A 24,503-nucleotide genomic window follows, 5' to 3' on the forward strand; every position below is an offset into this window, starting at 1 on the left:
AGAAGAGATGCCTCTTTGGGCAGCTCTGACAGCAGGGGAGGTACTGGGATTACAGGTGTGCGTGACCGTGCTTGGCCAGATAGCTTTAAGTAAAAGAACAAGTCTTAGAAATAAAGTTGAGTTCCTCTTTCTTCTTCCCAGATGTCTGTCTCCTCCTCTATCTGACTTCATTCAGAGGTAACAGCAGTCATGAATGTGGTGCACCGGTACCTAGTGTGTCTTTACATAGTTTTACTCTGTGTTTATGTATTCATAAACTTTATAGTATCATTTGATAGGTTCTATATATTTTTTAAAATTATAGATGTATAATTTAAGCTCTCTCCAAAACTTCCTCTGTTGAGTCCTTGTTGGAAGCATTGTAAAACTAGTCCTCTGTTGAGTCCTTGTAAGTTTTGAATAGGATACAACTTAGGAGTTTTAGTTCCTAGGGAAAGAGAAGGCTGAATCAGGATGTGGTTGCTTGTCTTTTCTCTTTCCCTCCAACCCTTCTGTACGGTATTGATATTGGACGCAGGGCCTCATGCATGCCACACAAGCTCCCCACCACTAACCTGCATACCCAGCTCCACCCCCTTCTATTTTCATTTTTATTTTAGACAGTTCTTGCTAAATTACCCAGATTGGGCTTGAATTAACCCTGTACCCCAGGCTGGACTTGAATTTAAATTTTTTAAATTACATATTACATTGGTTGCTTGATCGATTGTGTGTGTGTGTGTGTGTGTGTGTGTGTGTGTGTGTGTGTATGTGTATGTGTATGTGTGTAGCTTGTGGGAATCAGTCAGTTTTCTCCTACCTTGTGGCTTCAGGGAACTCTACTTAGGTCGCCAGGTCTGGGGGCAAGAGCCTTTACCCACTGAGTCATCTCACTGGCCAAGGTCTTCAACTTTTGACCTTCCTACCTCAGGTCCCAGGTAGCTAGGATTATAGGCCTGCTCTTCCAGGCCTAATCGTTCTCTTCTAAAGGTAATAAACACATACAGATCAAATGAAATGTTCTCTCTTTAAGATGACATTGTCAGCTAGGCGTGGTGGTTCATACCTGTAATGCCAGTACTCAGGTGCTGAGGCGAGAGAATTGCTGTGAGGTCAACCTACAGAATGAGACCCTATTTCAAACAAACAAACAAACAAACAAAAAAATAGTCTCCCTCCCCTGTTCCCGAATAACTTCCTAACTGGTCTCGTGCCACAGTCACTGAGGGCAAATGTCGCCGGTGTCCACTAGCTGGCCATCTTCTCCAGAGCCGGGTCTGGTTCTGACTTTGATCTTTCTCATGTTCAGTCAGTCTTCATTAGCTCTTCCAGAGAAGCCGACTGGAGTGGGTGCCTCTCTTCACTCGCATTTCCTGAGGCCCAGAGTCCAGTGACCCTGACGCCTGTAGTCGTTACTCCCTCTCTTTTTCCATAAATCGTAACTCAGGCTTATTTACTCCACAGGTTCAGGATGCCCTCCTTTGTTGTCCAAGTATGAATGCCTCAAAACCCTTTTATGTGCAAAAAGAAAAAGCAAAACTTTTCTTCTTCTTTTTTTTTTTTTTTTGGTTTTTCCGAGACAGGGTTTCTCTGTGTAGCTTTGCGCCTTTCCTGGATCTCACTCAGTAGACCAGGCTGGCCTCGAACTCACAGAGATCCGCCTGCTTCTGCCTCCTGAGTGCTGGACAACTTTTCTTTCATTGTTTGTTTACCCTGGGAGGCATCCACCGAGCACTTCAACTAATATTTGTCAGCTGAACTAATTGAACATTATTTCTCTCTCATTCTTGTAGTTTTTTTTCATGTAGCATGGAATTCATCAGCAACTGGAAATGAAGCCTTTTTTAAAGGCAAGTTTTAAAATCTTTCCAACTGAGAAACATTTGTTGAGACACTATTATGCCACTGCAATTATCCTAAATCAAGAAGACCACACCGTAGGGTTTTTGTGAGGACACTAAAAAAGGAAAAATAAAATTAAGATGGACTGTAAGGTGCTAACAAAAGCCATGTAGAAGAAAGCTGTGGGAAGCAGAGGTTTTGGGGAAACCTTATGGAGAGAGATGGTTGGCTGACAAGTAGGGAAGACGCCCTAAGTCATGGCTTTAGAGGTAAGTGCTAAAGTTTCTGTCCTAGTGGGGAAGTTTAATGACTGAAATACAATAATGGGAGTTTACAGGCAAGGAGATGAAAGAGGGCCTGAAATAGAAAGTATCAGCAATTTAATGGTGAAGAGAGTTTGGTATCACTGTGAGAAAGTGAGGAGTTTCTTGTGTTGCAAACCAAAGGAGATTACATGGATTAAGAATAGAAGGCCACTGGTGGTGGCGCACACCTTTAATCCCAGCACTCGGGAGGCAGAGGCAGGTGGATCTCTGTGGGTTTGAGGCCAGCCTGGTCTACAGAACGAGATCCAGGAAAGACGCAAAGCTACAGAGAAACCCTGTGTGTGTGTGTGTGTGTGTGTGTGTGTGTGTGTGTGTGTGTGGTGGGGGGGGGGATGAGAGGAAGACCGTGGGGCTGCAGAGATGGCTCAGCCACCAAGAGAACACTGCTTTTGCAAAAGGTTCCAAGCACCCACATCTGGTGGTTCTCAGCCACTTTGGAGTCCAGGCCCAGGGAATCTGTGGCTTCCGGCCTTCAAGGGCTCTTCTTCCATGTGTACATAGCTGAACTCAGACACATACACAATATGTAATTAAAGATAATAAATATGAATCTTATTTATTTATTTATTTGAGTCAGTGTTTCTCTGTGTAGCTTTGGAGCCTGTCCTGGAACTTACTCTGTAGACCAGGCTGGACTCGAATTCACAGAGATCCGCCTGCCTCTGCCTCCTGAGTGCTGGGATTAAACGCGAGTGCCATCACCATCTGGCTTTAAGGTGTTTTTTTTTTTTTTTCTTTAATCACTGAATGGGGAAAAAAATTGGAAAATATTATGGCAAGTAAAAGCTTTTCCCCACTCCAGACAACGTTTCACTGTATATCATGACACTACATCTGGCAGACATAATTATTTCAAAAGATCAATGTAGCCAGGCATGGTGGCACACGCTTTTAATCTCAGCACTGGGGAGGCAAAGGTGGGACAATCTGGAGTTCGAGGTTAGTTTGGTCAACCTATCTACACAGAGAGCTCTTGTCTCAAAAAAAAAGTTTGAGGTGGTTGTGGTGTACACGCCTTTGATCCCAGCACTCCGGAGGCAGAAGCAGGCAGATCTCTGTGAGTTCGAGGCCAGCCTGGTCTACAGATCTAGTTCCAGGACAGCCAAGGCTGTTAACACAGAAAAACCCTGTCTCAAAAAACAAACAAGCCGGGTGGTGGTGGCTCTCGCCTTTAATCCCAGCACTTAGGAGGCAGAGCCAGGCAAATGTCTGTCAGCCTGGTCTACAGAGCGAGATCCAGGACAGGCACCAAAACTACACAGAGGAAACCCTGTCTCGGAAAAACAACAACAATAACAACAACAACAAAAACAAAACAAAACAAAAAACCCAAAAAGTGTTTGAAACTAAAGGAGACTGGTAAGGAAAAAATAACTCTAGCAAAATAACAAAACAAAAACATAGATTTAAAAAAGCTTAACAGAATTTTATTTGAATAGGAAAACACCAATAAAAAGGAAACCTAGACTAATTATTAGTTAGCACATTAAGGATAGAAGTGGAGCATCATTATGTTAATGAATCCCTGATTCCAAGGGACCTGGGGCTAAGTAATATTAAAGTTGTGTCTAAAGGAATCTGATCTGCTGTAGGGCTCCTTCAACAAAAATGGGGAGAGTAACAATTTATTCATTGGGTCTTATTCATTATGCAATATGCTTAGTACGGTTCCAGGCACGCAGTCTGCGTTCAATTTAGAGTAGCTGCATCGTATCTTTGCTACTACCACAGCCTTTTTCCCCCGCGCCCGCTTCTGCGTTTTTTTCGGCGAGCCAGTACGTTTTCGGCAGGGGCGGGCGTTGGGTCGACGCCGTCGCACACTACCGCCTTTTTATCAAACCTGGATTCTCAACCACGACAGCGGCCGCAATCATTAGGCGTGCGGTAGTCATCTTTTTCATAAAAGGCAGAACGGGTCCATGAGAGTCTGACACAACCCGTGGCACCGAACGGCGCGGGCCTGCAGAGCGTGGACCCACGCGCCAGGGGAAGGCGACACTTCGGGCGACGCCAGCGAGAAGCACGCGGGGCGGGGGCGGGGGCGGGGGGGGCGGGGCGGGCTTCCCCCTCCCGGAAGCAGTTTGTCTGCAGAACCGGAAACAGTTGTTGCTTCCAGGGAGGCGGGCCTGGGCGGGCCAGGGCGCCGCGGCTGACGGCGGGGGAGGAGCCGGGTCCACTGCCGGGTGGAGGGGCAAGGCGAGTGTCCTTATCCTACCGATTGGGGCCCGGGCCTGTGAGCCAGTTGGAGTCGCGGCAGCGTGAGCGATCGGGCCGAGCGGAAGCAGACATGTTGCTCTTCGTGGAGGTGAGCGGCTTCGGGCGCCCGGGGCGGCTCTGAGAAGGGCCCCAGGGTCGGGGGCGCGGGCCGGTCCCAGCGCCATGTGACTTTCCAGGCCGTCCACGCCGCGGAACCCGCCGCCGAGAGGCTGACACAGCACCTGGGCCGTGCAGGCCTGCAGCCCCGCCGTGCGCTCGGCACACTGGAGGCCGCGCTGGGGGTCGGGCCCGCGGCGGCGGCGGGGCGGCGGCGGCTTCGGCGCCGGGGAAGGGAAGGTGGCGCGTCGGGGGCACGGCTGAGGTGGCGTGAGGAGCTGAGGGAGAGCGGAGCGTCCCATATGGAGCTCCTGGAGGAGGCGAACGGGCGGGGGCGGTGGGGGGGGCGGAGTCTGCGGAGAAAGGGTGATCAGGTGGGCGCGTTCCGGGGTGAAGGAGGCCGCGCGGGGCCGGCCTGGGGCCGGGGCGAGCAACATGTGGGACCCCCGGAGCTGAAGGCGAGCCGCGGGAGTCGCCGTGGACTCGGTTCTGCTCGTGTGGGGAGGGGCGTGCTTGCTTTTTTTTTTTTTTTTTTTTTGGGGGGGGGAGAAGGGCGAGGGAAGGGCCCCACCCCCACCCCGGCCCCCCCAAGCTGGGCCCAAATTGTGTTGGGTCTCGGTCGCCAGCTCTGGAACGTTCTGTGGGGCGAAGCGAGCGCGTGAGTCTGAGCGGCGAAGCCCTCCCGGGGTCGGAAGCCTTGAAAGGCACCGCTCTGACCTTTTGTAAAAGTTACTCGGGCTGCGGCTGCGTGGTTGCGGCTCCATTCCGCGGACCTGTTAAAAAAAGCTGTTTGCAAGGAAGATTTCGGGGAGGAGAGAAACTTAACCGAGCAGCCCGGTTTTTGTGGTGGTGTGGGGTCCGTGCGGGGGTTGTGTTGTGTTGGGCCGCCCGCCGCCCGCCTCTTTGAGATTTCAAGGTGGTGATTACCTGCCTTAAATCATGAAGTATAATTTCTCTCATTTCTGCCCTGTTGTGTTCAGTGAGCATCAGCTGACTGCCTGGCAAATGCTTTGAGTAGATTCCAGATCATATTGTTCTTACATTGTGAAAACGTCAATCCAGCAAAGTGCAACTTTGCAACTTGGCGTTTGTTAACTATGCCCATAAAAAGAATCTTTTCATGAGGGAAGGAATCACAGGTTGTATAATGGACTTGGAAGCTGGGGCCAACTTAATGGGGGGCGGGGGGCGCGGGAGGTTCTAAGGCGGTGGGTGAATCTTATTCCCTGATAGTCTGGCATAAAATAAATTAGCGATTTGTTTTTTGTTTTTCAAGACAGGGTTTGTAGCTTTGCGCCTTTTCTGGAACTCACTCTGTAGCCCAGGCTGGCCTCGAACTCACAGAGATCCGCCTGCCTCTGCCTCCCAAGTGCTGGGATTAAAGGCGTGCGCCACCGCCGCCCAGCAATAAGCGATTTTATTTATTTTTATTTTCATTGTGTATATTCGTTGTACGTGGTATTTATGCCTTTTTTTTTTTACAGACGTGTATTGTATATTAAGCAAATTCCTCCTTATATTCCCTATACACTCATATTTTCCCTCTGCTATTTTACCTTTTACATTTCCTTGAAGTTTATGTAGCTAGTAAGTTTGGGATCCTTAAATTAGACGTTAAAGACACTTAATTACTGTATGTCCAAGGTTAGTAATATGTATTAATTTGGATATTTGAAGCAGACCACTAAAAGTTTTGAGATCAGTTACCTCATTTTTCTTTTTGTTTTTTTCGAGACAGTTTCTCTGTGTAGTTTTGGTGCCTGTCCTGGAACTCACTCTGTAGACCAGGCTGGCCTCGAACTCACAGTGATCCACCTTCCTCTGCCTCTTGAGTGCTGGGAGTGCTGGGATTAAAGGTGTGTGCCACCACTGCTTAGCCCAGCTATGTTGCATGTTTTAAAAGGAGAGAAAGGGAGAGGCAGCAAATTAGACAAAAGATTGTGAGGTTCGTTTGTCTGTATAATTTCCAGAATAAATTGAGTTTCAAGTTGATTTGACTTTATTAAATGTGAACTTTACTAGTTGGTACGTTTAGTGTTTTAGAGTGCTAGGCCCTCTCCTTTCTCTAAAACAACATTGCATTGTTTTTACAGTTGAGGGAACAAGTTGAGAGGTTAAAGAATTTAGTAAAGACTAAGCAATAGAAAGAATTTACATCCAAGTCACCCTAATGTTAAACCAGCCATAATTTCCCAGTTTAGATAAAGTACATGCCTTTGCCTCCAAAGTGCTTGGATTAAAGGTGTACACCTCTACATACCTCAGCTCAGCTAATGAATATTGAGGCAGGATTATTAACTGTGTTTTTCACTAAACAACTATGTATAGTTAATATCCCCATTAGTCATTTCTTTGATTCAGTTTATTGAAAATTAATGTCTTGCCTTTAATGCCAGCACTCAGGAGGCAGAGGTAGAGGCAGAGACAGGCGGTTCTCTGTGAGTTTGAGACCAGCCTGGTCTACAGAGAGAGAACCAGGCCAAGCACCAAAACTACATAGAGAAACCCTGTCTCAAAAAACCAATTAAAAACAAAAACAAAAGTAAAAACAACAGTCAGAAATAAGGCATTGGTCGTTTGGCATTTGAAAAAAAATTACTGTATTTGATTCTTAGGGGAGAGAGTGAGCAAAACCCAGAGTCTTGAACACTATAGGTATGTGTTGTACTACTTACAACCTCATGATACAGAAATTCTCAACAAGGGACCAGAGCTCAGAAGTTCTAACTGGACTGCAGATAGAAAAGAATTGAAAATTCTAAGTCATAGTGGAGGTTTAGACTACCAATTACTAGGATTACGGGCATGAACATCTGCATTCAATTTAAAGATGTTTTAAACTTACAGTATAGGCTTTTGGTGCTTTGTGTATGTGTTTAGGGTGTTGCGTGAGTACCACAAATGTCAGCACAACTTGTTTGTTTGGAGACAGGGTTTCTTTGTATAACAGCCTTGGCTGTCTCTTTGTAGACCAGGCTGGCCTCCACCTCGCAGAGATCTGCCTGTCTCTGCCTCCCAGGTGCTGGGATTAAAGGCGTGAGCCACCACAGTACCAGCTGGACAGCTTTTCTAGAGTAAGTTCTCTCCTTCCACTACATGGGCCCCAGGGTTCAAACTCAGTTTGTCAGGCTTACAGCAAGTGCCTTTACCCATTAAGTCATGTTGCTGGTCCTTCATTGGTATTTTTTAAGACATTCACATTATAATGTGGCATCACCACATCTACCTCCAGAATTTTTTCATGAGATTTTGTGAAATTGAAACATGGTGAGTTTGCTCATTGATTAAGAGTGCTTGCTGCCTTCCAGGGGACCGAGGTTCAGTTCCCAGTACGTACATCTGGCAGCTCACAACTCCCAACTCCAGGGGATCCAATGCCCTCTGTTGGTCTCTGACAGCATAGAGACATATACATAAATTAAAAACCTTTTTTTTTAAAGGATACTCTGAACCCATTAAACAATAATTTCTCATTTCCCTTTGCCTCAGATTTTTACGAAATTTGAAACATTACAAACTTTTTCTAACTAAAGTTTAATGCTTTTTTAGATGGTAGCATTTTAAATTTTAGGTTATTAGCATTATATGCTGTGATGGGGAATGCCTTTAATCACAGCAGGTGGATCTCTGTGACTTTGAGGCTAGCATGTTCTACATAGTGAGTACCAGGACAGCCAGGCCTACATAGAGAGACCCTGTTTCAAAAATAAAATAAGGTGTGGAATGACTTTCTTTTATGCTAATTAGAGGTAACATTATGCCTTTTGCCCCAAATACAGTACTCAGTTTTTTCTTTAGTTTTACTTAGAGTTGTTAGCTATCATTGAAAATCAATATGTGTACATATTTGTAGGTTTTTATGTTTCTTACCTCATGTCTTCATTTGTATTATATTGTATGTGTGCACATGTACATGCTATAGAAGCCAAGATGGATGTTGGATGACGGATGTCGTCCTCAATTGCTTTTCACTTATTTTTTTTTTTTTGGTTTTTTGAGACAGGGTTTCTCTGTGTAGCTTTGCGCCTTTCCTGGAACTCACTTGGTAGCCCAGGCTGGCCTCGAACTCACAGAGATCTGCCTGGCTCTGCCTCCCGAGTGCTGGGATTAAAGGCGTGCGCCACCAACGCCCGGCTACTTTTCACTTATTTTTTGAGACAAGTTTCTTACTGAACCTGTACATCACCTTTTGATTATGTTGGTTGGCAATCTTCCCTAGAACTGGCTCTTCCACCACCACATTTATTTGTGTATTTGTGTGTTAGTATATGTACATGTATTCACCTTTCCTTTTTTGTGTAATGACACACCTGTAGAGATCAGAGGATAGATAGCTTGCAGGAGTCATTCCTATTCCTTTGTATGTGTCCTGGGGTTCCATCAAAGGTCATCAGGTTCAATGGCAGACAGCTTTACCTGCTAAGTCATCTCACCAGCCCCCCCCCCCCCTTTTTTCCTTTGAGACATAGTCTCATTCACTATGGTGCAGCTTTGATGGCCTGGAACTTGTGTAGACCAGGGTGGTTTTGAATTCACAGATCCTTCTGCCTCTGCTTCCAGAGCGTTGGGATTAGTAGCATGAACTACCATGCTGTCCCATTTTGTTTATTTACTTTTGGAGGCAGGGTCTCTATGTAGTCCTGGCTGTCCTGTAGACCAGAGTGGCCTTGAACCGCGGCCTCCCAAGTGGTTTTGTTTTTTTTTTTAAATGTAGGCACTAGAGATAGCTCTCCAGTCTTTATGCTTGCATGGAAAAGCGCTACTCTGACTCAGCTGTTTTTCCAGCCCCCAAATTAATTTTTTTTTTAAGAATGATTTGGCAGAAGAAAGTGCATGAACAATTGTTACTATATTTAGTCTTAATTTTTTCTAGTGTGGCCATTAAACCTGAGCCTTTACATGTTGGACAGGCGTTCAAACACTCAGCATCCCCAGCCTTTTAAACTGTGAAGAGTACCAAAAAAGTTGAATAAATGAATAGCTATGGTTTTTGAACATTGGTTTCTTAGCATTTATTAGAAACAAATACGAATTTAAAAAATCAATTCAAATATTGCTACAGAGTGGCCTGAAAATTGGAATGAGATGTCTTGGTAGTTAAGTGCACTGCCTGCATTTCCAAAGGTTCTAGGTTTGATTCCCAGCACCTACATAATACAACCATCTGTTACTCTAGTCCCATCGGATCCAGGGCCCTTTTCTGTCCTGTGTGTACTACATGCACCACGTGGTGCACAGATACACGTGTGGGCAAAGCACCCATATGAGTAAAATAGGTTAATTGAAATTTTTAAAGAAAGATACAAAAGCATCCTCTGGTACTTCAAATTATAGTTTGTAAAAGCAAGTTGTGGGACTGTAGTGGCGCACGCCTTTAATCCCAGCACTCGGGAGGCAGAGCCAGGTGGATCTCTGAGTTCGAGGCCAGCCTGGTCTGTCTACAACGGGAGCTCCAGGACAGGCACCAAAACTACGTAGAGAAACCCTGTCTGGGGGGGGGGGGGGGGGGGAAGAAAAGAAAGTTACTTTAAATACTGATACTAGTCATTTTAAATTTGTTTGGGCTGTCTGCTCAATATTTCTTCCCAGTTAATGAAAGTAATCTTTGATACTCAATAAACATTTCAAATCTGTAATTCTGGTTTTCTGCCATGGAGCTTAAAACAAGATTTTGTTGTAGTTGCAAATGGAGTCTGAGTCTATGTTACAGAGGTGTATGAGGTTGAGGATGTTGAGAAACTCATAAATCCAGGTAATTTGTGTTGTGCACTGTTACTTTTTTTTCCCCAGACAGGGTTTCTTTGTATAGTTTTGGTGCCTGTCCTGGATCTCGCTCTGTTACTTTTTATAAAGATATGGGAATCTTTGCGTTAAATGTTGGCAGCAGGTAATAAACTCAACCTCAATTAAAGTTCTGATCCTCAAGTTCCAATCTGTAATTTGTTCCTATCTTCTTAGATGATGTTTATGATATTTCTGTATTAAGTCTATAATACTTTCTGGTAACAGGTTAACATATGCTACATATATAGTTGTATTGTGTGAGTTGTTGATATAAGTACAGCACTGAAATCTGTAGGGTTTAAAATAACTTATCTATATTTATGTATTTATTTGAGACAGGGTCTCTAACTTGCTATATAGCAGAGATTAGCCTTGAGCTCCTGATCTTACTTTATTCCAGTTGCTGAGATTGGTGGCTTGCATTACTACTCTGACTTTTCCAAGAAATGTTTGGGGTGTGTAAGTTGCTCATTCTGTAGCACAGGCTAGCCTCATAGTGTCCTGGTAACAAAAGATCACAGATTGGCACTACCAACTGATCAAGGGCTGTAACTGCCAAAAAAAAATTTTTTTCCTTAGTAAAGAATATCCTTTTGTTCTAAAACTTCTAAAGCAAAAATGAAGATTATTGCATTTTAAAAATACATTTATATGTAAGCATCAAAAGAATACAAATTAAGTTGAGGGGTGGTGGCACACGCCTTTAATCCCAGCACTGGGAGGTAGAGGCAGGCAGATCTCTGTCAGTTGGAGGCCAGCCTGGCCTACAGAGTGAGTCCCAGGAAAAACCGCAAAGCTGCATAGAGAAACCCTGTCTCAAAAAACAAACAAACAAACAAAAAAGAATACAAATTAAAAAACACTCGAAGATAGCAGGCTTGGGGCCTGCCTTTAATTCTAGCACCCAGGAGACAGAGAGAGGCAAGTCTTATGTGAGGCCTAGCTTTGAGACCCTGGATTCAATCTCCTTTACTATGCAAAAAAAAAAAAAAAAAAAAAAAAAAAAGGTAGGTGATTGATACACACTAGCTACCTGAATAGGAAGATTGCCTGAGCCTAGGCAATTGAGAGCAGCCTGGGCAACATAATGAGACTTTTTCAAAACAAGTGAAAACTGGACCTTTGGCCAGACAGAGAAACTGTGCTTTGACTTGGTTGCTTTCTAGTTTTGTGCCTTTGGGCAAGTTATTTAACCCTTGCTTCTCAGTTTTCCTTTTTTGTAAGTTGAGGATTATACTAATAATTTATAAGACCTATGGTAAAGTTAAGAGGAATGACAAGGTAAAACATTTGAAATTATAAGGACTTTGTGAGCTCCGGCTGGCCTTAGTATTTGTATGAAAGATGTTCTCAGGTTCATCCTCATTTGAAAGTAACAAAGTTTGCTAACTTAACATTATATACCAGGAATAAAAAAGTACCTTTGCTAACTTGAGAGACTGCTCAACAGGTAAAAGCTCTGGCTGCTCTTTCAGAGGACCTGGGTTCAATTCTTACACCCACATGGTAACTCATCTGTAACTCAAGTTCCAGGAGATCAAACACTCCTTGTCCTCTGTGGACACTGCACATATGTGTTGCAGACAAAGCACTCATATACATAAGTATATACTCATCCATGATCCTTGAGGATCTCCTGTATTCTGACTGCTCATATTCTCTCCAAGATGTTAGAGGACAGTAATTCATAGACAAGGTCACTGCCACTGTGGTGGAGTTTACAGACAGAATAATTCCAGAATTTTAAATTACAACAAACATTTTGTATGGAAGTTTAATACTATTAGGAAAATTACTGTGATTATTCTTTTCTTTAACTAAAATTCATTTGTTCCTTTCCCTGGGATGGAAAAGATCTGAATTGACTTCTGCCTTGGGGACCCTGATTCTTATCTGGTAGCTATTTTCTGTATCCATTTCTTGCTGATCATAGCCACTTCAGGTAAAACTGGGGTCAGAGGTCATTTGCTTAGAGAGATTTATCATATTCCTATGTAGCAGTATATAGCTTAGGCAACATCCGTTTATTAGTTTAAGATTGCAGACTTTCCAGACTGATTATCAGAGGTCCAAATACTGGCTTTTCCTTGCTAGCTATACAACCCCGGGCATTGGGCAGATTAATTTACTGTAAGGTAGAGTAGTTTTCTGCTCTTAATCATTAAAATGTTGATGATAATAATATTTAACTGAAGTTGTTATAAAGGTGTTTCTTCAATATTAGTAATTATTCTTTGAATGAATGAAGTTCCACCCTTTTTTGAGGCAGTTTTTTATCCTGTAGACCTAGCTGGTATGGAACTTACTATGTATACCAGGCTGGCCTTGAACTCAGATATGCCTGCCTCTGTCTGCTTCAGGAATGCTAGTCCCACTTTAATTTTTATTTTTTATTTTTCATAAAATACTTTAAGAATCTTCTGAAAATCTGGGCATAGTGGTACACACCCCTTTAATACCAGCACCTGGGAGGCAGAAGCAGGCAGGTCTGAATTTGAGGCTAGTCTGGTCTACGGAGGGAGTTCCAGGATAGCCAGGGCTATACAGAGAAACCCTGTCTCAAAAACAAAACAAAAGAATCTTGGTAGGACTCCATAGTCATACTTGATGAAATGGCATGTGTTTTCTGTTTTTTTTTTTTCTTTTTTCTGTTCTTGCAGTTACTCAATCAGGTTTTCTTATTTTTTAGATTTATTTTATATGTATGAGTGTTTTGACTGCATGTGTGTGTGGGGCTATGTTCATGCCTGATTCCTTTGGGGGTCAGAAGAGGTTATCCAGTCTCTTGGAATTGGAATTATAGATGGTTGTGAGCTACCTTGTGGGTGCCAGGAACAGAACCAGAGTTCTTTGCAAAAGCAGCAAGTTCCCTTAAATGCCGAGACATATCTGTAACCCCTGGCTTTTTTTTTTTTTTTTTTTTTTTTTTGGTTTTTCGAGACAGGGTTTCTCTGTGTAGCTTTGCGCCTTTCCTGGAACTCACTTGGTAGCCCAGACAGGCCTCAAACTCACAGAGATCCGCCTGGCTCTGCCTCCCAAGTGCTGGGATTAAAGGCGTGCGCCACCACCGCCCAGCTGGCTTTTTGTTTTTTGACAGTGTCTTTTATAGCTCAGGCTGGCCCTTGGAGTCCTAAAGATGACTGTACTCCTCCTGATCCTTTCTCCACGTGTTTCTCCATTTTAGGGATAGTTCAGTTATTTTTGTATGGTAATTATGCTGACACATCATCTACTGTATGTTGGCAATAATTGGCAACAGTTTCAGTATCTACTCTGACAGGTTAGTTTGTTAATACATACATTATGCAACTGTGTAGCCTTAGTGGCTTACTTATAGAATTTTTGTTGGTCTTTTGGTTTTTGAGACAGGATCTTTTGCTTGTAGCCCAAACTGACTTAGAACTCAAGGTTACTCTTGTGGCAGTCATCATGCTTCAGGTTCTCTCCCACACACCCCCTTTTTTTTTGGAGATAGGGTCTTCCAGTGTAGCTCAGGTTGGCCTCAAATTCCTAATCTTTCTATCTCAGTCTACTGAGTTCTGGGAGTATTTATACAAGGAGTACAGGGTGTAACACCATGCTCAGTTCTGAGATGTTTGATTATATATTTATTTATATTTATAATGTATATATATTTATATAATTATTGAGCTGTATAAGATGGAAGTCTTTATTAAACCCTAGTCAAGTTGAATCAAGAACTAAAAGTATGCTTTTGCTTGGGATGCCAAGGCAGAAGGATTATGAATTGGGGGTTGACTTCTACATATCCTGTCTCAAAGAAGGGAGATGACAATATACTGGTGTGACTACATATGCCTATAATCCCAGCACTTGGGAGATGGGGATAGGAGGATGAGGAGTTCAGGGTCATCCTCAGCTACATAGTGAGTTTGAGGACTGGACTTCATGAGATCTTGTCTCAAACAATGGCAGCAATAATGTATATATATATATTTTTTTAAAAAGTGTGATTTGGGGGCTGGGGAAGATGACTCAATCATTAAGAGTACTGGCTGCTCTTTCAGAGGACGTGGGTCCAATTCCTAGCACTCACATGGCAACTCACAACTGTCTGTAACTCCAGTTCCAGGTGTTCTGATATTCATACGGACATACATGCAGGCAAAAACATCAGTGCATATGAAATAAAAATAATTTTTTTTTAAGTGTGATTTTAATTTTAACTGATTTGTAGGGTTTTTTTTTTGATCATTTTTAAAGACATGCTATAGAAGACACCAAGCTTTTTGTTGATTATCGTGTTCCAGTTTTCCTCTTTATAATTCTGGGGATCAAACTGAGGGTCATGTTTCCTGCCTTTTCGAGTTTTTGTTTTGTTTTTGATCTCAGGTAATTTTTACAACGAACACAATATCCTGGACTAGGGATGTAGCCTATTATAGAGTGCTTGCTTGACATGCCTAGGGCACTTACAGAGAACCAAAAATCATAGCATCCTTATATATACATCCCTTAGATAGAATTCACATAGTAGGGCATCATAGAAACTTATTTCTTCACTGAGCCCTATCCCCAGCTTCTGTTTTTGCTTTCTGAAACAGACTCCTGCCTTGTCTGGCCTCATATTCCCTTTGTTGTACCAAGTGGCCTTAAACTGCTTGTGTCCTCATACCTGGCCTCCAAGTACAGATGTTTTGTAGCTGAAGTTTTCCTGTGTTCCACCCAGTCCGCAGCTGCTCAGACCCAAGTAAACCCTCAGAGGCTTATATTAATTAAAAGTGCTCGGCCCTTAGCTCAGGCTTGCTACTGACTAGCTCTTAACACTTAAACTCAGCCCTTTTCTGTTAATCTATATGTTGCTATATGTTCCGTGGATGGCTGCTCCCTGGATGGCAGGCTGTTATCCCTTGACTCAGCCATCCTCTTTCCAGAATTCTTCTTGTCTGCTTATCCTATACTTCCTGCCTGGCTACTGGCCAATCAGTGTTTTATTAAACCCGTGTACAAAAGCATTATCCTACAGCAATGTTTTAAGTTGTTACTATCATTACTGACCAAATTGATTTCTAAAGTGTTAAACTATTTTTCCTTAATGTCCAATTTATTGGATCTTTATTAGCATTAGTTATTCTAATTTTATAAATTTGTTGTGTAGGTTAAAACAATAAAAGATAATCATAGTCCCTATGTCACGTAACAAAAATAGTTTTTCTAGTTGAGATGTATTTTAATTTAAGTTTTGTGTATGTCATTACACATTTTTTTATTGTTTAGTTTTTGAGACATGCAACCCAGGCTGGCCTGAAACTTACAGTATAATGAATGAAGGTTGATCTACAACTCTTTTTTTTGTTTTTGTTTTTCGAGACAGGGTTTCTCTGTGTAGCTTTGCGCCGTTCCTGGATCTGGCTCTGTAGACCAGGCTGGCCTCGAACACACAAAGATCCGCCTGCCTCTGCCTCCCGAGTGCTGGGATTAAAGGCGTGCGCCACCACTGCCCGGCGATCTACAACTCTTAATCCTCCTGTCTCCACATTTCAAGTGCTAGGATTACAGCTGTAATGCCACCACACCTGGCTTTCCATCTACATTTTTTAGTTGGAAAGTAATCTTAAATGAGCCAGGCAGTGGTGGTGCATGCCTTTAATCCCAGCACTTGGGAGGCAGAGGCAGGCGGATCTCTGTGAGTTCGAGGCTAACCTAGTCTACAGAGTGAGGTCCAGGATAGGCTCCAAAGCTACACAGAAAGCCCTGTCTCGAAAAACCAAAAAAAAGAAAGAAAGAAAAAAAAAAAAAAAGAATGAGTATTTATAACTTTGTTTTTGCTATTCTCTATGCATTTTTGAAATGTCACATTTATATACCATAAATAAATATAACTTAAAATAAGTGAAATTTTGCTTATCAATTTAAAAACCATAAAAGTAGCATTAAGTTTTGGAAAATGTAGAAAAGCACAAAAAATGAAATAAAAGGTGCTGTTGCCTAGGGGTAACCAGTATCAGTATTTGTTTGTTTTGGTCTCTACAGTCTATCTTGTACATGTACATTGTTCTCATACAATTGAGTAATTTCCATAAGAAGAGAGTTGCTTTGTAGCCAGAAGTTTATCCAGTCTGAATCTTACCCATCCATGGTCCCACAGCTGCTTATGAAATAATCACTTGGAGACTTAATATTAATTACAAACTCTTTGGCCTATGACTCAGGCTTATCATTAACTAGCTCTTACAATTGAATTCAAACCATTTCTATTAATCTATGTTTTGCCACGTGGCTTCGTGGTGTTACCTGTATTCCATTACATCTTGCTCCCCCGGCAGTGTTTAGCGTCTCCCCTCACTCCGCCTTCCCTTCGCCTGTATCTTTCCTTGTATTCCCCGCCTGGCTCTATTCTGCCATGCCATAGGCTATAGCAGCTTCTTTATTAACTGATGAGAGCAACACGTATCCACAGCGTACAGAAAGGCCATCCCACAACATTGCTTTCTTTTTTTTTTTTTTTTTTTTTTTTTTTTTTTGGTTTTTCGAGACAGGGTTTCTCTGTGTAGCTTTGCGCCTTTCCTGGGACTCACTTGGTAGCCCAGGCTGGCCTCGAACTCACAGAGATCCGCCTGGCTCTGCCTCCCGAGTGCTGGGATTAAAGGCGTGCGCCACTACCGCCCGGCTTTTTTTTTTTTTTAAATAAAGATTTTGGTGAACATTTTCTATAACCACTTAATAATTCCTCCCACATTTATACAGATGGTCTTGTGTGCTTTATGTGTGGGTTTTGTCTGGTACTAGCAGCTTGTATAAACATTATGGGGTAAACAACAAATTGACATTGACATTGTTCAGAGTGTATTCAGAGTTCATACATTGGTTTTAAGGCTCTGGGGTATTCTAATATGTATGATCTACAGTTATTGTACAAGTAACTATAGTTAAATGTTTCTAAAATAAACATGGGTGAACATCCTTTTGCTCACCTGTTTTTCAATACTCATTCTTTAGTTGTTTAGTAAGTCAAATAAGTATAATTTCTGGAGCAAAGAATGTATACATGTAAGGTTTTTTTGACTAACATTGCCAATTCTGTGGAGAAGTTGTGTAAATGATGGGAATAAACTGATTATTTGTTTGTAATGAGTCTTTTTCCATCCAGCCATCCAGTTCCCAAATAACAACATAGAAACTTCTTATTAAAGTATGAAAGCTTGGCCTTAGCTTGGGCTTTTTCCTAACTAGTTCTTATAACTTAAATTAACCCATGTCTTTTTTTTTTTTTTTTTTTTTTGGGTTTTTCGAGACAGAGTTTCTCTGTGTAGCTTTGTGCCTTTTCCTGGAACTCACTTGGTAGCCCAGGCTGGCCTTGAACTCACAGAGATCCGCCTGGCTCTGCCTCCCAAGTGCTGGAATTAAAGACGTGCGCCACCACCGCCCGGCTAACCCATGTCTTTTAATCTACATTCTTTTACATGGCTTGGTTACCTTTTCTCTGTACTGTCCATTCCTATGGCTGGAAGTCCTACCTATACTGCTTAGCTTTTTATTAAACCAATCACAGTGATATATATCTTTACATGGTGTAATCAGATATCATAACATTTGTTGTCACATGTATAAAGAACCATTGAGTCCATTTGGGATTGTATGTTCCAGACCAGGGTGGCCTAAATAGTGAAACTCTATCTTAAAAGATTCTGGAGCTAGAAAGATGGCTTACAAGTTGTAAGTGTATACTGTTCTTACAGAAGACCTAACTTGAGTGTGCCTCCATCATCCACATCTGGTGCTCACAAACTACCCGTTATTCCAGCTCTAGGGAATCCAACACCTTACTGCCTCTGAAGGTGCCTGCACTCAGGCAGTTGTGTGACACACACACACAATTAAAAATAAATCTAAAAAGTAAACAGAGGTAGACAAGGTGATTCCTGCCTTTCATACCAGCAGATAGGAGAATCTCTTTGTTTTAGGCTAGCCCCATCTCTAGGCTTGTACCACTGTACCCTGCAAATAAGGGTTGTCTGGGCACAGGCCATATAATGCTGCTATACTTAGTCTAGTGACAGTTGATCTGAGCTTTTATTAAATGACTTAATGAGTTGTATTTCATATGGGTATGCTGGACAAAGTGATGATTCATGTACCAAGGTGATAGCGTGGGAATTTATCACAGCACTCAGAAATGTATAATATAAAACTTCAATTATGAAATTTTTCATCTCATGTTTTTAAAGTACTTTTAACCATGGGTATTTGAGCTGAAAAGTGAGACCAAACCTAAGACAGACCAGCTGTAGAAATATTATACAATATTAACCATTCAGTCTCAGACATTTAAGCTTTTGGGTTTTTTTTTTTTTTTTTACATGGGGTCACTGCTGTTAAGAGTCTTACTGATTTAATGTGAATAGCAGAAATAACACAATATTTTACTTGGTCTGCCTCCTCCACCCTACTCCTACTCCCCACTCTCCAACCCCCATGACAGAATTTCTCTGTATAGTTCTGGCTGGCTTGGAACTCAGAGAGATCCACCTGCCTCTGCCTTCTGAATGCTGGGATTAAAGGCAAACGCCACCACTGCCTGGCTTTGTCTGACTTCTTTTGAGACTCATTGCCTAAATATCAAGAATGTATACTTCGTAAACTATTATGTTTCTGATAAAATGAAGTACAGTTAACAAGGCAGAAGAAGGAAACTGTGACCAAAACATAGTAAGGTACCCAAGACACATATAAACAATGACTTTTTAAAAACTTTTTTTTAATTTTATTGCTTGTGTATGGGTATTTAACCTGCATATATGTCTGTGCCTGGTGCAGACAAAGGCCAAAAGAGGGCATTGGTCCTCTGGAACTGGAGTAGTACAAACAGTTGTTAGCTGCCATGTGGGTACTGGGAATTAAACCTGGGTCCTCTGGAAGAAGTCAGTGCTCTTAACCTGAGTTGTCTCTCCAACCCCCATGATGACTTTTGATTAAAAAATGCCTTTAATAAGGCACTTTTTATGATATTAGTGATATCAAAATGGTTAATTACGTAATTATTGAACAACAGAATGTGTGTGTGTGTGTGTGTTTTCTATTATCCCATAGTTGCTTCTCAGTTGTTAGAATTACTCTTTCGTTTTAAAGCAAGATATATTGTACTCTGCTGGGAAAATTTTGAACTGGATATTTTGATGCTATGGTTTATTCTCAAAGTTAATGCAGTAGATTCATGATATCCCTGGTGGGACAATGTGGAGGTTATGGGATGTTTATGATGTAGGATCTGATATAAGATAATTAAGTCATCGGGCTCCTCCTTCATCAATGAATGAGTAGTGCTGTCTTGAACAAGTGGCTCTGGTCTCTTGTGAATGCGTATTTCTGTCAAGAGCTGGTTGTAAAACAGTGTCACCACATGAACTCAGCCACTTTAGAGCAGTCTGTTTTCTGCTTCTCCGTGTTGTGATACTAAAGAGTGTTAAGTCACTAAGAAAGTAGCTGAACTCTAAAGATAAATAGTCAGAAAAGTACTTATCTGGAGAACCTGATAAAACTTGGGCTACCCTTACTTGATATCTGTTGATCATTGGTGGTGGCCCAGTGATCTGTGCTCAGAACCAGAATACAAAGTAAACTAGAATCAAACAAGTGATAATTCTTAGAGAAAAGGAAAACTGCCAGTTTTTAGCCTTGATTAGTATGGGAGAGGTCTTTAATAATTCTAATCCTAGTCTCTCCTTACCCCCATGGAGTATGGCTAAAATCCATACCCTATTGTTTCCCCAAACCATAAATTAAGTAGCTGAGCATGGGTCATGGAATTCAAAGCCGTTCTCAGCTACATAGCAAGATGAAGGCCAGACTATCAAAGACGAGAGGGAGAGAGAGAGAGAGAATGAGAGAATGAGAATTTAAGGCGATTTCAGACAGTAGCCTTTCTAGGTAGGCACCTGGCAAAGGAAAATAGCTTTTTTCTATAAGAGCCCATTTAAGCATAATTTTTTTCCCCACAAATAAAATGTCAAAATGGGCTGGATAAAACTTACTGGATAAGTTGGGCAGCATCTTAGAACAAACAATTGCTGAACTGAAAGAAGATACCAAGAAATTGCTTAGAATGCAAAGCCTGGCATGGTGGTACATGCCTGTAATTTCAGAATTCAGAAAACAGATATATACAGGTTTTTGAAGTTTTAGGCCAGTCAGGACTAAGTAGTGAGGCTTTTTCTGAGGGTTGGAGGAAGAATTTTACAATTAGAAGGACAGAAATTAAAATGGGTTGGTGCATGGAATAGATGGAGCAGGGATGAGAAGGTGTATGTATATTGTATTGGAGTTCCAGAAGGAAGTAATAAAGCAGTTGTGGCAGAGGGGCAGTATTTGAAGAGGTATTTCTGAGAATTGTGTAGAATCGATGAAAGACATACTACATTTCAGGGCTCAGTACAAGAAGTTAAAAAGATTCCATACTTAGCTGGGCTGCCTGGTCTACAGAGTGAGATCCAAGACAGCCAGGAGGACTACACAGAGAAACCCTGTCTTAAAACCGCAACAAAAAGATTCCATACTGAAACAGTAATTACATCCCCACCATAACATTGACACCAATTAAGCAACCAGGAAATAAAGCTTTAAAAAAAGACAGTTGACTGAATTTGAGAGAGAGAGAGCATAAAATAACGTGCTTGCCTTACATGAGAATCTTTTTTCTTTTTTTTTTTTTTTTTTTGATTTTTTTGAGACAGGGTTTCTCTGTGTAGCTTTGCGCCTTTCCTGGAACTCGCTTTGAAGACCAGGCTGGCCTCGAACTCACAGAGATTCTCCTGGCTCTGCCTCCTGAGTGCTGGGATTAAAGGCGTGCGCCACCACCGCCCGGCTCTTTTTTCTTTTTATTCGTGTGTGTGTGTGTGTGTGTGTGTGTGTGTGTGTGTGTGTGTGTGTGTGTGTGTGAGAGAGAGAGAGAGAGAGAGAGAGAGAGAGAGAGAGAGAGAGAGAATACTGTATGTGAACATGTGTGCCACGTGTGTATAGGTGCCAGGAAAGGCTAGAAGAGACTGGAGTTACAGGTAGTTATGAGCTGCCTGATGAATATTGGGAACCAAACTTGGGTCGTCTCTGTAGTCCCTGCTCTTTTTAAAATATTTATTTATTTGGGGGATTGCTACACACATGCCATAAGGTCAGAGGACAACTTGCAGTACAGTGTTTTCCACATCATGTGGGCCTTGGGGATAGAGCACAGATCATCATTGGGTGCCGAGTACCTTTACTCACTTGGCCATCTTGCCAGCCCCGTGTGTATTAATTTTTGTGTATAGAGGGATGAGTGCATGCCGCGGTGCGTGGATGGAGGTGAGAGGACAACATTGTGAGTTCTCTTGTACAGTGTGAGTCTAGAATTGAACATGGGGTTGGCAGCAAGTCCCTTTACCTGTTGAGCCATACATGTCTTGCCTGGCCCTGTGTGTGTGCACCTTGGTTTTTATTTTTCTAGTGCTTTTTTTCTTTTTGTTGACATTTTATGTTATTCTGTAATCTGTATTTTGTGAGTTTTCTGATGTCTTTTTTTCTTTTAGAAGTTAATTTCCTGTAGTTGATAGCCTTTAACTTTACCTTGAAGTTACTTTGGTAGAATAAATTAGTGTGTATGTGGTATACCTTTGAAGGCCTGCTGGGGGTGGCTCAGTGAGTGAAGGCACTTATCACCAAGCTTGACAAGTTTGATCCCCAAGAACCCATGTATGGTGTAAGAAAAGAACCAGTTCCTGTAGGTTGTACTCTGATTTCCTCACACACCGTGGGACATGCATATCCCTCATAAACATACATACAGTAAATAGGTTTGTTGTTTGAGCAACCCTGGGTGACATGGAATTGCTTGTCTAGACCAGACTAACCCCAGCTCACAGAGATCTATCTACCTTTACTTCCTAAATGCTGGCACTAAATCCATATACCACCACACCAAGCTAATTAGTATTTTTTTAAAAGTCAATATGCTTTATAAAAAAAAAAGGATGTGGAATTTTATACTGTTAAGTGCCTCTCAAGGATTAATTAGTTACCTGTTTATTATTTAAAGAGAGAGAGAGAGAGCATGAGACAGACAGTTTTATTTTACTATGTAGCCCTAACTGATCTGGAACTCAAAGGAAAAAAAAAATCCCCAGTACTGGGAATAAAGGCTTGTACCATGCCTGATTCCTTTTATGTTTTGAGACAAGATCTCATTTAGTTCGAGATGGCCTCAAGCTTGCTCTGTAGGTAAAGCTTTTCTTGTGCTTTTTTTGGTGCTCCGCTTCCATCTTCTAATGCTGTTATTACAGGTAAACCTCCATGCCCAGATTTTTTTTTTTTTTTTGGTTTTTCGAGACAGGGTTTCTCTGTGTAGCTTTGCGCCTCTCCTGGAACTCACTTGGTAGCCCAGGCTGGCCTCGAACTCACAGAGATCCGCCTGGCTCTGCCTCCTGAGTGCTGGAATTAAAGGCGTGCGCCACCACCGCCCGGCCCCAGATTTTTTTTTTTTTTTTTTAAATAAGCAATTCTGCTAGGTGTGGTAGTGCTTAATTTTAATCTCATCCCTCAGGGCAGAAGCAGGCAGATCTTTTTGAGTTCCAGTGTTGACTTGGTCTACATAGTGAGCTCCAGGCCAGCCAAGGCTATATAGTGAGACCTTGTCAATAAAATAAAAATTCTTACTTCATTTATGATTAAGGTTCAATTCAGAAAATTTCCCAGGACTATTCATGATCCTAGATTTGAGTGTGAGTTTTGAATTCAGATACAGTCTAGAGAATCAGTTGTTTTATGTTTAAATAGTAATTATTAAGCTCCATTGAGAATGTGTTCTTATTGTCTGCTGTCTTCAGGGATGAGGATAGACTTGAAGGGGGAAAGGAGGATTAAGTATGTAAATACGTGGGTCTTTCTGCTTTTGAATGCTTCGAGGTCTGGGATGTAGAGTGTTTGCCTGGCATGTAGGAAGCCCCACACCATGTAACAAGTATGGTGGTACATACTTGTAATCCTGACACTTAGGAAGTAGACAGAGAGAGAGAGAGAGAGAGAGAGAGAGAGAGAGAGAGAGAGAGAGAGAGAGTATGTGTGTGTGTGTGTGTGTGTGTGTGTTTCTTTCAAATGGTAAGTAATAGAAAAGCCCTTGATCTAAATTTACACAGATCTTTTGATTGTTTAGCAGGTAACATCTAAAGGCACTGGTTTAAATCCTAATGCCAAAGTATGGCAAGAACTTCCTTCTGGAAATCCTGATGGCACTCCTGTAACTGAAAGCTCTTGGCATGAAACTGCAGCCACATCTGGGTCTCATCCTGAGGGTAAGTATTTATTGAAAAAATTACATTTTGGTTAATTGTATGGTCAAATCAGCTCAAATAGGTTTGAGATAGACTTTGATTATTTGATGTGTTGGTTAACATTTTGTTGCTGAACAAAATATGTAAGAAAAGTCAACTTTTAAGGAACTAAGATTTACTTTGGCTCATGAGGTTTCAGTTCATAGTAACTTGGTCCCATCACTTTGGGCATTTGGGGTGGCAGAATATCATGACTGGGGGGTCTCCTGGTGGAACAGAATTGCTAATGTCATGAGACCCTCAAAGAACATGAGAGGAAAGAGCGAGTTTGGGACATGGCCACTTAAAGTTCTTCCCTTCAATTTGGTCCCACCTCTTAAGGTGCCATCATTTCCAAAGGGCTCCTAGGGTTTGGAGCTCCTGAGCAGATTGATAGATTGATGGAATGAGTCATAGTTTACTAGCCAGACTCTCACCTAAACATTGTACACCGGGGCCATTTGATTTCAAACACTTGGGGGCACTTTTCAGATTCAAACAAAGATTTGATGAAATGTATATGTGAATGCTTAGCATTATAGTTTGTCTATGATTCTTTTTTTATACATTACATGAATAGTTACTAATTTCAAGTACTGTGTGTGTGTGTGTGTGTGTGTTTTCTTCGAGACAGGGTTTCTCTGTGTTTTGGTGCCTGTCCTGGATCTCGCTCTGTAGACCAGTCTGGCCTCGAACTCACAGAGATCTGCCTGGCTCTGCCTCCCGAGCTAGGATTAAAGGCGTACACCACCACTGCCTGTCGTATGTGTATTTTTGAGTCAGCATCTAGCCCATTTATAGTATATCATTTATAATTTCTTAGAAGATTTGCTGGGGTCTGTCATCAGTTGTGTTAACTCACTGACCTTGGGCAGTTAACCTGGAGTGCTTATTTCCTTCATCTGCAGAGTAGAAATCATGAAAAGTGATAACCTATCACAGTGTATAATGTTTCCAGGAA

General features: G+C 42.0%; 1 protein-coding gene across 3 annotated transcripts in view; it reads left to right on the forward strand.

The window, feature by feature from the left end:
- Positions 1 to 4,255: 4,255 nt before the first annotated feature.
- Positions 4,256 to 24,503, forward strand: part of Larp4 (La ribonucleoprotein 4) — a 59,055-nt gene continuing 38,807 nt past the window's right edge. Inside the window, exons 1-2 of one of the 3 annotated variants that reach the window (XM_052748951.1) lie at positions 4,256 to 4,452; positions 23,386 to 23,524. In XM_052748951.1, the coding sequence (XP_052604911.1) occupies positions 4,435 to 4,452; positions 23,386 to 23,524 (157 nt within the window). In that variant the 5' untranslated portion in view covers positions 4,256 to 4,434. Of the gene's footprint in view, positions 4,453 to 5,050; positions 5,119 to 23,385; positions 23,525 to 24,503 lie in introns of those variants that run through there. The other 2 variants (XM_052748952.1, XM_052748953.1) reach the window with 2 other exon arrangements.

Source organism: Peromyscus californicus, unplaced genomic scaffold, assembly GCF_007827085.1.
Source record: "Peromyscus californicus insignis strain IS unplaced genomic scaffold, ASM782708v3 Scaffold_20__1_contigs__length_68692818, whole genome shotgun sequence".
In the NCBI taxonomy this organism is placed as follows: domain Eukaryota; kingdom Metazoa; phylum Chordata; class Mammalia; order Rodentia; family Cricetidae; genus Peromyscus; species Peromyscus californicus.